This window comes from Salmo salar, unplaced genomic scaffold (genome assembly GCF_905237065.1).
Source record: "Salmo salar unplaced genomic scaffold, Ssal_v3.1, whole genome shotgun sequence".
Lineage (NCBI taxonomy): Eukaryota > Metazoa > Chordata > Actinopteri > Salmoniformes > Salmonidae > Salmo > Salmo salar.
Window position 1 is genome coordinate 32,501 of NW_025548665.1, and position 15,000 is coordinate 47,500.

Here is a 15,000-nt window from a genome sequence, read left to right on the forward strand (position 1 = left end):
AGTCGTTTGCTAAATGACTCCAGATAGGAGTCGTTTGCTAAATGACTCACGTGTTAATGTGTGTTTAAGGTATCTGCAGGCGGACCCAGAGCACTTTGACCTCCGTGACCTGAAGACTAAATTTGACGTGATCCTTCTGGAACCTCCGCTGGAGGAATATTACAGAGAGTCAGGAATACCGCACACGGAACGCTACTGGAACTGGGACGATGTGAGTTACTGGGGGGGATACTACTGGAACTGGGACGATGTGAGTTACTGGGGGGGATACTACTGGAACTGGGACGATGTGAGTTACTGGGGGGGATACTACTGGAACTGGGACGATGTGAGTTACTGGGGGGATACTACTGGAACTGGGACGATGTGAGTTACTGGGGGGATACTACTGGAACTGGGACGATGTGAGTTACTGGGGGGGATACTACTGGAACTGGGACGATGTGAGTTACTGGGGGGGGATACTACTGGAACTGGGACGATGTGAGTTACTGGGGGGGATACTACTGGAACTGGGACGATGTGAGTTACTGGGGGGGGATACTACTGGAACTGGGACGATGTGAGTTACTGGGGGGGGATACTACTGGAACTGGGACGATGTGAGTTACTGGGGGGGATACTACTGGAACTGGGACGATGTGAGTTACTGGGGGGGATACTACTGGAACTGGGACGATGTGAGTTACTGGGGGGATACTACTGGAACTGGGACGATGTGAGTTACTGGGGGGGGATACTACTGGAACTGGGACGATGTGAGTTACTGGGGGGGATACTACTGGAACTGGGACGATGTGAGTTACTGGGGGGGATACTACTGGAACTGGGACGATGTGAGTTACTGGGGGGGATACTACTGGAACTGGGACGATGTGAGTTACTGGGGGGGATACTACTGGAACTGGGACGATGTGAGTTACTGGGGGGGGATACTACTGGAACTGGGACGATGTGAGTTACTGGGGGGATACTACTGGAACTGGGACGATGTGAGTTACTGGGGGGGGATACTACTGGAACTGGGACGATGTGAGTTACTGGGGGGATACTACTGGAACTGGGACGATGTGAGTTACTGGGGGGGATACTACTGGAACTGGGACGATGTGAGTTACTGGGGGGGGATACTACTGGAACTGGGACGATGTGAGTTACTGGGGGGGATACTACTGGAACTGGGACGATGTGAGTTACTGGGGGGATACTACTGGAACTGGGACGATGTGAGTTACTGGGGGGGATACTACTGGAACTGGGACGATGTGAGTTACTGGGGGGGATACTACTGGAACTGGGACGATGTGAGTTACTGGGGGGGGATACTACTGGAACTGGGACGATGTGAGTTACTGGGGGGATACTACTGGAACTGGGACGATGTGAGTTCACTGGGGGGGATACTACTGGAACTGGGACGATGTGAGTTACTGGGGGGGATACTACTGGAACTGGGACGATGTGAGTTACTGGGGGGGGGATACTACTGGAACTGGGACGATGTGAGTTGCACGGGGGGGGATACTACTGGAACTGGGACGATGTGAGTTACTGGGGGGGGGATACTACTGGAACTGGGGCGATGTGAGTTACTGGGGGGGATACTACTGGAACTGGGACGATGTGAGTTACGGGGGGGGATACTACTGGAACTGGGACGATGTGAGTTACTGGGGGGATACTACTGGAACTGGGACGATGTGAGTTACTGGGGGGGATACTACTGGAACTGGGACGATGTGAGTTACTGGGGGATACTACTGGAACTGGGACGATGTGAGTTACGGGGGGGGATACTACTGGAACTGGGACGATGTGAGTTACTGGGGGGGGATACTACTGGAACTGGGACGATGTGAGTTGCACTGGGGGATACTACTGGAACTGGGACGATGTGAGTTACTGGGGGGGATACTACTGGAACTGGGACGATGTGAGTTGCACGGGGGGATACTACTGGAACTGGGACGATGTGAGTTACTGGGGGGGATACTACTGGAACTGGGACGATGTGAGTTACTGGGGGGGATACTACTGGAACTGGGACGATGTGAGTTACTGGGGGGGATACTACTGGAACTGGGACGATGTGAGTTACTGGGGGGGGATACTACTGGAACTGGGACGATGTGAGTTACTGGGGGGGATACTACTGGAACTGGGACGATGTGAGTTACTGGGGGGGATACTACTGGAACTGGGACGATGTGAGTTACTGGGGGGGATACTACTGGAACTGGGACGATGTGAGTTACTGGGGGGGATACTACTGGAACTGGGACGATGTGAGTTACTGGGGGGGATACTACTGGAACTGGGACGATGTGAGTTACTGGGGGGGATACTACTGGAACTGGGACGATGTGAGTTGCACTGGGGGGGATACTACTGGAACTGGGACGATGTGAGTTACTGGGGGGGGATACTACTGGAACTGGGACGATGTGAGTTACTGGGGGGGATACTACTGGAACTGGGACGATGTGAGTTACTGGGGGGGATACTACTGGAACTGGGACGATGTGAGTTACTGGGGGGATACTACTGGAACTGGGACGATGTGAGTTACTGGGGGGGGGATACTACTGGAACTGGGACGATGTGAGTTACTGGGGGGGATACTACTGGAACTGGGACGATGTGAGTTACTGGGGGGGATACTACTGGAACTGGGACGATGTGAGTTACTGGGGGGGATACTACTGGAACTGGGACGATGTGAGTTACTGGGGGATACTACTGGAACTGGGACGATGTGAGTTACTGGGGGGGATACTACTGGAACTGGGACGATGTGAGTTACTGGGGGGATACTACTGGAACTGGGACGATGTGAGTTGCACAGGGGGATACTACTGGAACTGGGACGATGTGAGTTACTGGGGGGGATACTACTGGAACTGGGACGATGTGAGTTCACGGGGGATACTACTGGAACTGGGACGATGTGAGTTACTGGGGGGGATACTACTGGAACTGGGACGATGTGAGTTGCACGGGGGGATACTACTGGAACTGGGACGATGTGAGTTGCACGGGGGGGATACTACTGGAACTGGGACGATGTGAGTTACTGGGGGGGGATACTACTGGAACTGGGACGATGTGAGTTACTGGGGGGATACTACTGGAACTGGGACGATGTGAGTTACTGGGGGGGATACTACTGGAACTGGGACGATGTGAGTTACTGGGGGGGATACTACTGGAACTGGGACGATGTGAGTTACTGGGGGATACTACTGGAACTGGGACGATGTGAGTTACTGGGGGGGATACTACTGGAACTGGGACGATGTGAGTTCACTGGGGGGGGATACTACTGGAACTGGGACGATGTGAGTTACTGGGGGGGGATACTACTGGAACTGGGACGATGTGAGTTACTGGGGGGGATACTACTGGAACTGGGACGATGTGAGTTACTGGGGGGGATACTACTGGAACTGGGACGATGTGAGTTACTGGGGGGGATACTACTGGAACTGGGACGATGTGAGTTGCACGGGGGGATACTACTGGAACTGGGACGATGTGAGTTACTGGGGGGATACTACTGGAACTGGGACGATGTGAGTTACTGGGGGGGATACTACTGGAACTGGGACGATGTGAGTTACTGGGGGGGATACTACTGGAACTGGGACGATGTGAGTTACTGGGGGGATACTACTGGAACTGGGACGATGTGAGTTGCACGGGGGATACTACTGGAACTGGGACGATGTGAGTTACTGGGGGGGATACTACTGGAACTGGGACGATGTGAGTTACTGGGGGGGATACTACTGGAACTGGGACGATGTGAGTTACTGGGGGGATACTACTGGAACTGGGACGATGTGAGTTACTGGGGGGGATACTACTGGAACTGGGACGATGTGAGTTACTGGGGGGATACTACTGGAACTGGGACGATGTGAGTTACTGGGGGGGATACTACTGGAACTGGGACGATGTGAGTTACTGGGGGATACTACTGGAACTGGGACGATGTGAGTTACTGGGGGGGATACTACTGGAACTGGGACGATGTGAGTTGCACGGGGGATACTACTGGAACTGGGACGATGTGAGTTACTGGGGGGGGATACTACTGGAACTGGGACGATGTGAGTTACTGGGGGGATACTACTGGAACTGGGACGATGTGAGTTACTGGGGGGGATACTACTGGAACTGGGACGATGTGAGTTACTGGGGGGGATACTACTGGAACTGGGACGATGTGAGTTACTGGGGGATACTACTGGAACTGGGACGATGTGAGTTCACGGGGGGATACTACTGGAACTGGGACGATGTGAGTTACTGGGGGGGATACTACTGGAACTGGGACGATGTGAGTTACTGGGGGGGGATACTACTGGAACTGGGACGATGTGAGTTGCACGGGGGATACTACTGGAACTGGGACGATGTGAGTTACTGGGGGGATACTACTGGAACTGGGACGATGTGAGTTACTGGGGGGGATACTACTGGAACTGGGACGATGTGAGTTCACGGGGGGATACTACTGGAACTGGGACGATGTGAGTTACTGGGGGGATACTACTGGAACTGGGACGATGTGAGTTACTGGGGGGATACTACTGGAACTGGGACGATGTGAGTTGCACTGGGGGGGATACTACTGGAACTGGGACGATGTGAGTTACTGGGGGGGATACTACTGGAACTGGGACGATGTGAGTTACTGGGGGGATACTACTGGAACTGGGACGATGTGAGTTACTGGGGGGGATACTACTGGAACTGGGACGATGTGAGTTACTGGGGGGGGATACTACTGGAACTGGGACGATGTGAGTTACTGGGGGGGATACTACTGGAACTGGGACGATGTGAGTTACTGGGGGGGATACTACTGGAACTGGGACGATGTGAGTTCACTGGGGGGATACTACTGGAACTGGGACGATGTGAGTTACTGGGGGGAGACTACTGGAACTGGGACGATGTGAGTTCACTGGGGGGGGGATACTACTGGAACTGGGACGATGTGAGTTACTGGGGGGGGATACTACTGGAACTGGGACGATGTGAGTTACGGGGGGATACTACTGGAACTGGGACGATGTGAGTTACTGGGGGGGATACTACTGGAACTGGGACGATGTGAGTTACTGGGGGGGATACTACTGGAACTGGGACGATGTGAGTTGCACTGGGGGGGATACTACTGGAACTGGGACGATGTGAGTTACTGGGGGGGATACTACTGGAACTGGGACGATGTGAGTTGCACGGGGGATACTACTGGAACTGGGACGATGTGAGTTACTGGGGGGGGGATACTACTGGAACTGGGACGATGTGAGTTACTGGGGGGGATACTACTGGAACTGGGACGATGTGAGTTCACTGGGGGGATACTACTGGAACTGGGACGATGTGAGTTACTGGGGGGGATACTACTGGAACTGGGACGATGTGAGTTACTGGGGGATACTACTGGAACTGGGACGATGTGAGTTACTGGGGGGATACTACTGGAACTGGGACGATGTGAGTTCACGGGGGGGGATACTACTGGAACTGGGACGATGTGAGTTACTGGGGGGATACTACTGGAACTGGGACGATGTGAGTTACTGGGGGGGATACTACTGGAACTGGGACGATGTGAGTTACTGGGGGGATACTACTGGAACTGGGACGATGTGAGTTGCACTGGGGGATACTACTGGAACTGGGGCGATGTGAGTTACGGGGGGGGGATACTACTGGAACTGGGACGATGTGAGTTACTGGGGGGGATACTACTGGAACTGGGACGATGTGAGTTACTGGGGGGGATACTACTGGAACTGGGACGATGTGAGTTACTGGGGGGGGATACTACTGGAACTGGGACGATGTGAGTTACTGGGGGGGATACTACTGGAACTGGGACGATGTGAGTTACTGGGGGGGATACTACTGGAACTGGGACGATGTGAGTTACTGGGGGGGGATACTACTGGAACTGGGACGATGTGAGTTACGGGGGGATACTACTGGAACTGGGACGATGTGAGTTACTGGGGGGGGATACTACTGGAACTGGGACGATGTGAGTTACTGGGGGGGATACTACTGGAACTGGGACGATGTGAGTTACTGGGGGGGATACTACTGGAACTGGGACGATGTGAGTTACGGGGGGATACTACTGGAACTGGGACGATGTGAGTTACTGGGGGGATACTACTGGAACTGGGACGATGTGAGTTCACTGGGGGGGATACTACTGGAACTGGGACGATGTGAGTTACTGGGGGATACTACTGGAACTGGGACGATGTGAGTTACGGGGGGATACTACTGGAACTGGGGCGATGTGAGTTACTGGGGGGATACTACTGGAACTGGGACGATGTGAGTTACTGGGGGGATACTACTGGAACTGGGACGATGTGAGTTACTGGGGGGGATACTACTGGAACTGGGACGATGTGAGTTGCACAGGGGGGATACTACTGGAACTGGGACGATGTGAGTTACTGGGGGGGATACTACTGGAACTGGGACGATGTGAGTTACTGGGGGGGGATACTACTGGAACTGGGACGATGTGAGTTACTGGGGGGATACTACTGGAACTGGGACGATGTGAGTTACTGGGGGGGGATACTACTGGAACTGGGACGATGTGAGTTACTGGGGGGGATACTACTGGAACTGGGACGATGTGAGTTACTGGGGGGGATACTACTGGAACTGGGACGATGTGAGTTACTGGGGGGGATACTACTGGAACTGGGACGATGTGAGTTACTGGGGGGGATACTACTGGAACTGGGACGATGTGAGTTCACGGGGGGGATACTACTGGAACTGGGACGATGTGAGTTACTGGGGGGATACTACTGGAACTGGGACGATGTGAGTTACTGGGGGGGATACTACTGGAACTGGGACGATGTGAGTTACTGGGGGGGATACTACTGGAACTGGGACGATGTGAGTTACTGGGGGGGATACTACTGGAACTGGGACGATGTGAGTTACTGGGGGGGGATACTACTGGAACTGGGACGATGTGAGTTGCACAGGGGGATACTACTGGAACTGGGACGATGTGAGTTACTGGGGGGATACTACTGGAACTGGGACGATGTGAGTTACTGGGGGGGGGATACTACTGGAACTGGGACGATGTGAGTTGCACTGGGGGGATACTACTGGAACTGGGACGATGTGAGTTACTGGGGGGATACTACTGGAACTGGGACGATGTGAGTTACTGGGGGATACTACTGGAACTGGGACGATGTGAGTTACTGGGGGGATACTACTGGAACTGGGACGATGTGAGTTACTGGGGGGATACTACTGGAACTGGGACGATGTGAGTTACTGGGGGGGATACTACTGGAACTGGGACGATGTGAGTTACTGGGGGGATACTACTGGAACTGGGACGATGTGAGTTACTGGGGGGGATACTACTGGAACTGGGACGATGTGAGTTACTGGGGGGGATACTACTGGAACTGGGACGATGTGAGTTACTGGGGGGGATACTACTGGAACTGGGGCGATGTGAGTTACTGGGGGGGATACTACTGGAACTGGGACGATGTGAGTTACTGGGGGGGATACTACTGGAACTGGGACGATGTGAGTTACTGGGGGGGATACTACTGGAACTGGGACGATGTGAGTTACTGGGGGGATACTACTGGAACTGGGACGATGTGAGTTACTGGGGGGGATACTACTGGAACTGGGACGATGTGAGTTACTGGGGGGGATACTACTGGAACTGGGACGATGTGAGTTGCACGGGGGGATACTACTGGAACTGGGACGATGTGAGTTACTGGGGGGATACTACTGGAACTGGGACGATGTGAGTTACTGGGGGGGATACTACTGGAACTGGGACGATGTGAGTTACTGGGGGGGATACTACTGGAACTGGGACGATGTGAGTTCACGGGGGGATACTACTGGAACTGGGACGATGTGAGTTACTGGGGGGATACTACTGGAACTGGGACGATGTGAGTTACTGGGGGGGATACTACTGGAACTGGGACGATGTGAGTTACTGGGGGGATACTACTGGAACTGGGACGATGTGAGTTACTGGGGGGGATACTACTGGAACTGGGACGATGTGAGTTACTGGGGGGATACTACTGGAACTGGGACGATGTGAGTTACTGGGGGGGGATACTACTGGAACTGGGACGATGTGAGTTACTGGGGGGGATACTACTGGAACTGGGACGATGTGAGTTACTGGGGGGGATACTACTGGAACTGGGACGATGTGAGTTACTGGGGGGGGATACTACTGGAACTGGGACGATGTGAGTTACTGGGGGGGATACTACTGGAACTGGGACGATGTGAGTTACTGGGGGGGGGATACTACTGGAACTGGGACGATGTGAGTTACGGGGGGGGGATACTACTGGAACTGGGACGATGTGAGTTACTGGGGGGGGATACTACGGAACTGGGACGATGTGAGTTACTGGGGGGATACTACTGGAACTGGGACGATGTGAGTTACTGGGGGGGATACTACTGGAACTGGGACGATGTGAGTTACTGGGGGGATACTACTGGAACTGGGACGATGTGAGTTACTGGGGGGGATACTACTGGAACTGGGACCGATGTGAGTTCACTGGGGGGGATACTACTGGAACTGGGACGATGTGAGTTACTGGGGGGGATACTACTGGAACTGGGACGATGTGAGTTACTGGGGGGGGATACTACTGGAACTGGGACGATGTGAGTTACTGGGGGGGGATACTACTGGAACTGGGACGATGTGAGTTGACGGGGGATACTACTGGAACTGGGACGATGTGAGTTACTGGGGGGATACTACTGGAACTGGGACGATGTGAGTTGCACTGGGGGGATACTACTGGAACTGGGACGATGTGAGTTACTGGGGGGGATACTACTGGAACTGGGACGATGTGAGTTGCACTGGGGGATACTACTGGAACTGGGACGATGTGAGTTACTGGGGGGATACTACTGGAACTGGGACGATGTGAGTTACTGGGGGGGGATACTACTGGAACTGGGACGATGTGAGTTACTGGGGGGGATACTACTGGAACTGGGACGATGTGAGTTACTGGGGGGGATACTACTGGAACTGGGACGATGTGAGTTACTGGGGGGGATACTACTGGAACTGGGACGATGTGAGTTGCACTGGGGGGATACTACTGGAACTGGGACGATGTGAGTTACTGGGGGGGATACTACTGGAACTGGGACGATGTGAGTTACTGGGGGGATACTACTGGAACTGGGACGATGTGAGTTACTGGGGGGGATACTACTGGAACTGGGACGATGTGAGTTACTGGGGGGGATACTACTGGAACTGGGACGATGTGAGTTACTGGGGGGGATACTACTGGAACTGGGACGATGTGAGTTACTGGGGGGATACTACTGGAACTGGGACGATGTGAGTTCACGGGGGGATACTACTGGAACTGGGACGATGTGAGTTACTGGGGGGATACTACTGGAACTGGGACGATGTGAGTTACTGGGGGATACTACTGGAACTGGGACGATGTGAGTTACTGGGGGGATACTACTGGAACTGGGACGATGTGAGTTACTGGGGGGGGATACTACTGGAACTGGGACGATGTGAGTTACTGGGGGGGATACTACTGGAACTGGGACGATGTGAGTTACTGGGGGGATACTACTGGAACTGGGACGATGTGAGTTACTGGGGGGATACTACTGGAACTGGGACGATGTGAGTTACTGGGGGGGATACTACTGGAACTGGGACGATGTGAGTTCACTGGGGGGATACTACTGGAACTGGGACGATGTGAGTTACTGGGGGGGATACTACTGGAACTGGGACGATGTGAGTTACTGGGGGGGGATACTACTGGAACTGGGACGATGTGAGTTACTGGGGGGGATACTACTGGAACTGGGACGATGTGAGTTACTGGGGGGGGATACTACTGGAACTGGGACGATGTGAGTTACTGGGGGGATACTACTGGAACTGGGACGATGTGAGTTACTGGGGGGGATACTACTGGAACTGGGACGATGTGAGTTACTGGGGGGGATACTACTGGAACTGGGACGATGTGAGTTACTGGGGGGGGGGGATACTACTGGAACTGGGACGATGTGAGTTACTGGGGGGGATACTACTGGAACTGGGACGATGTGAGTTACTGGGGGGGATACTACTGGAACTGGGACGATGTGAGTTCACGGGGGGATACTACTGGAACTGGGACGATGTGAGTTGCACGGGGGATACTACTGGAACTGGGACGATGTGAGTTACTGGGGGGGGGATACTACTGGAACTGGGACGATGTGAGTTACTGGGGGGATACTACTGGAACTGGGACGATGTGAGTTACTGGGGGGGGTACTACTGGAACTGGGACGATGTGAGTTACGGGGGGGATACTACTGGAACTGGGACGATGTGAGTTGCACTGGGGGGATACTACTGGAACTGGGACGATGTGAGTTACTGGGGGGGATACTACTGGAACTGGGACGATGTGAGTTACTGGGGGGATACTACTGGAACTGGGACGATGTGAGTTACTGGGGGGGATACTACTGGAACTGGGACGATGTGAGTTACTGGGGGGGGGATACTACTGGAACTGGGACGATGTGAGTTACTGGGGGGGATACTACTGGAACTGGGACGATGTGAGTTACTGGGGGGGATACTACTGGAACTGGGACGATGTGAGTTACTGGGGGGATACTACTGGAACTGGGACGATGTGAGTTACTGGGGGGGATACTACTGGAACTGGGACGATGTGAGTTACTGGGGGGGATACTACTGGAACTGGGACGATGTGAGTTACTGGGGGGGGATACTACTGGAACTGGGACGATGTGAGTTCACTGGGGGGGATACTACTGGAACTGGGACGATGTGAGTTACTGGGGGGGATACTACTGGAACTGGGACGATGTGAGTTACTGGGGGGGGATACTACTGGAACTGGGACGATGTGAGTTACTGGGGGGGGGATACTACTGGAACTGGGACGATGTGAGTTACTGGGGGGGATACTACTGGAACTGGGACGATGTGAGTTACTGGGGGGGATACTACTGGAACTGGGAACGATGTGAGTTACTGGGGGATACTACTGGAACTGGGACGATGTGAGTTACTGGGGGGGATACTACTGGAACTGGGACGATGTGAGTTACTGGGGGATACTACTGGAACTGGGACGATGTGAGTTACTGGGGGACTACTGGAACTGGGACGATGTGAGTTACTGGGGGGATACTACTGGAACTGGGACGATGTGAGTTACTGGGGGGGATACTACGGAACTGGGACGATGTGAGTTACTGGGGGGGGATACTACTGGAACTGGGACGATGTGAGTTACTGGGGGGGATACTACTGGAACTGGGACGATGTGAGTTACTGGGGGGGATACTACTGGAACTGGGACGATGTGAGTTACTGGGGGGGATACTACTGGAACTGGGACGATGTGAGTTACTGGGGGGGATACTACTGGAACTGGGACGATGTGAGTTACTGGGGGGGATACTACTGGAACTGGGACGATGTGAGTTACTGAGGGGGATACTGCTGAACTGGGACGATGTGAGTTACTGGGGGATACTACTGGAACTGGGACGATGTGAGTTACTGGGGGGATACTACTGGAACTGGGACGATGTGAGTTACTGGGGGGGATACTACTGGAACTGGGACGATGTGAGTTACTGGGGGGATACTACTGGAACTGGGACGATGTGAGTTACGGGGGATACTACTGGAACTGGGACGATGTGAGTTACTGGGGGGGATACTACTGGAACTGGGACGATGTGAGTTACTGGGGGGATACTACTGGAACTGGGACGATGTGAGTTACTGGGGGGGATACTACTGGAACTGGGACGATGTGAGTTACTGGGGGGGGGATACTACTGGAACTGGGACGATGTGAGTTACTGGGGGGATACTACTGGAACTGGGACGATGTGAGTTACTGGGGGGGATACTGGAACTGGGACGATGTGAGTTACTGGGGGATACTGGTGGGTGGGGGGTATGAAGGTGTTAAATAGAAGCTATCTGTCTGTTTGTTATTTTTTGTTGATTTCTCTCATCTCTTCTCTCTCTCCCCTCTTCTTCCCCTCTTCTCTCTCCCCCTTCTCTCCCCTCCTCTTCTCTCCCCTCTTCTCTCCCCCTCCTCTTCTCTCACCCCTTCTCTCTCTCTCCCCACTCTTCTCTCCCCTTTCTCTCCCCTCCCCTCTTCTCTCCCCTCTTCTTCGCCTCTTCTCTCCCCCTCCTCTTCTCTCCCCCTTCTCTCTCCCCCTTCTCTCTCTCCTCTTCTCTCCCCCTCCTCTTCTCTCCCCTCTTCTCTCCCCCTTCTCTCTCCCCTCCTCTTCTCTCCCCTCTTCTCTCCCCTCCCCTCTTCTCTCCCCCTCTTCTCTCCCCTTCCCTCTTCTCTCCCCCTCTTCTCTCCCCTCTTCTTCGCCTCTTCTCTCCCCCTTCTCTCTCTCCCCTCTTCTCTCCCTCCTCTTCTCTCCCCCTCTTCTCTCCCCTCTTCTCTCCCCCTCCTCTCTCTCCTCCTCTTCTCTCCCCTCTTCTCTCCCCCTCCTCTCTCTCCTCCTCTTCTCTCCCTCTAGATAATGAAGCTGGAAATAGAGGAGATATCAGCCCTTCGTTCCTTCGTCTTCCTCTGGTGTGGATCAGGAGAGGGACTGGACCTGGGGAGAATGGTATTATACACACAGAGAGGGACTGGACCTGGGGAGAATGGTATTATACACACAGAGAGGGACTGGACCTGGGGAGAATGGTATTATACACACAGAGAGGGACTGGACCTGGGGAGAATGGTATTATACACACAGAGAGGGACTGGACCTGGGGAGAATGGTATTACACACACAGAGAGGGACTGGACCTGGGGAGAATGGTATTATACACACAGAGAGGGACTGGACCTGGGGAGAATGGTATTATACACACAGAGAGTGTAGTCAACCTACTAGTGTAGTTAACTGGTTAGTGTAGTTAATTGGCACAAACCCACAATCAACTCTCCTCCCTCCTCCCCCCTCTCCCTCCTCTCTCTACTCTCCATCCCCCTCCCTCTCCCCCCTCTCCCTCCTCTCTCTACTCTCCCTCCCCCTCCCTCTCCCTCCTCTCTCTACTCTCCCTCCCCCTCCCTCCTCCCCTCTCCCTCCTCCCCTCTCCCTCTCCCTCCCCCTCCCTCTCCCTCCTCTCTCTACTCTCCCTCCCCCTCCGTCCTCCCCTCTCCCTCCTCTCTCTACTCTCCCTCCCCCTCCCTCTCCCTCCTCTCTCTACTCTCCCTCCCCTCCCTCCTCCCCTCTCCCTCCTCCCCTCTCCCTCTCCCTCCCCTCCCTCTCCCTCCTCTCTCTACTCTCCCTCCCCCTCCGTCCTCCCCTCTCCCTCCTCTTCCTCCCACTCCTCTCTCTACTCTCCCTCCCCCTCCCTCTCCCCCTCCCACTCCTCTCTCTACTCTCCCTCCCCCTCCCTCTCCCCCCTCTCCCTCCTCTCCCTCCTCTCCCTCCCCCTCCCTCCCTCCTCTCCCTCCCCCTCCCTCCTCCCCTCTCCCTCCTCCCCTCTCCCTCTCCCTCCCCCTCCGTCCTCCCCTCTCCCTCCTCTTCCTCCCACTCCTCTCTCTACTCTCCCTCCCCCTCCCTCTCCCTCCTCTCCCTCCCTCTCCCTCCTCTCTCTACTCTCCCTCCTCTCCCTCTTCCCCCTCCCCTCCCTCTCCCTCCCCCTCCCTCCTCTCTCTACTCTCCCTCCCCCTCCCTCCTCCTTTCTCCCTCCTCCCCCCCCTCCTCCCCCCTCCCCTCTCCCTCTCCCTCCTCTCCCCCTCCCCTCTCCCCCTCCCTCTCCCTCCCCTCCCTCTCCCTCCCCTCCCCTCTCCCTCCTCCCCTCCCTCTCCCTCCCCTCCCCTCTCCCTCCTCTCCCCCTCCCCTCTCCCTCCTCCCTCCCTCTCCCTCCCCCTCCCCTCTCCCTCCCCTCTCCCCCTCCCCCCTCCTCAGTGTCTCAGGAAGTGGGGATTCAGGCGTTGTGAGGATATCTGTTGGATCAAAACCAACAAGAACAACCCTGGAAAGACCAAAACCCTCGACCCCAAAGCTGTGTTTCAGAGAACCAAGGTACCACACACACACACACACACACACACACACACACACACACACACACACACACACACACACACAGACACACACACACACACACACACACACACACACACACACACACACACACACACACACACACACACACACACACACACACACACACACACACACACACACACCACACACACACACACACACACACACACACACACACACACACACACACACACACACACACACACACACACACACACACACACACACCACACACACACACACACACACACACACACACACACACACACACACACACACACACACACACACACACACACACACACACACACACACACACACACACCACACACCACACACACACACACACACACACACACACACCATGAGACACGCACAATTTACTGTTGATTTGCAAAACAAAAACGTATTACCATGATTTCTCTCCCTCCCTCTCTCCTCCCTCCCTCCCTCTCTCCTCCCTCTCTCCTCCCTCTCTCTCTCCTCCCTCTCTCTCCTTCCTTCCCTCCTCTCTCCTTCCTCTCTCTCCTCCCTCCCTCTCTCCTCCCTCTCTCTCCTTCTCCCTCCCTCTCTCCTCCCTCTCTCCCTCCTCTCTCCTCCCTCTCTCCTCCCTCTCTCCCTCCTCTCTCCTCCCTCCCTCTCCCCCCTCTCCTCTCCTCTCCAGGAACACTGTCTGATGGGTGTCAAAGGAACAGTCCGTCGGTCTACAGACGGTGATTTCATCCACGCCAACGTGGATATCGACCTGATTATAACGGAGGAACCAGAGATTGGGAACGTGGAGAAGCCGGTGGAGATATTCCATATTATAGAACA

At 54.7% G+C, this 15,000-nt stretch overlaps 1 protein-coding gene across 1 annotated transcript in view; it reads left to right on the top strand.

Moving 5' to 3' along the window:
• The window catches only part of LOC123733213 (N6-adenosine-methyltransferase non-catalytic subunit), a 35,684-nt gene that overhangs the window by 16,681 nt on the left and 4,003 nt on the right, over nt 1-15,000 (top strand). Inside the window, exons 7-10 of the mRNA XM_045712641.1 lie at nt 70-211; nt 12,652-12,744; nt 14,044-14,160; nt 14,849-15,000. The exon at nt 14,849-15,000 is cut by the window's right edge and continues 59 nt beyond it. Coding sequence (XP_045568597.1) covers nt 70-211; nt 12,652-12,744; nt 14,044-14,160; nt 14,849-15,000 — 504 coding nt within the window. The remainder of the gene's footprint in view (nt 1-69; nt 212-12,651; nt 12,745-14,043; nt 14,161-14,848) is intronic.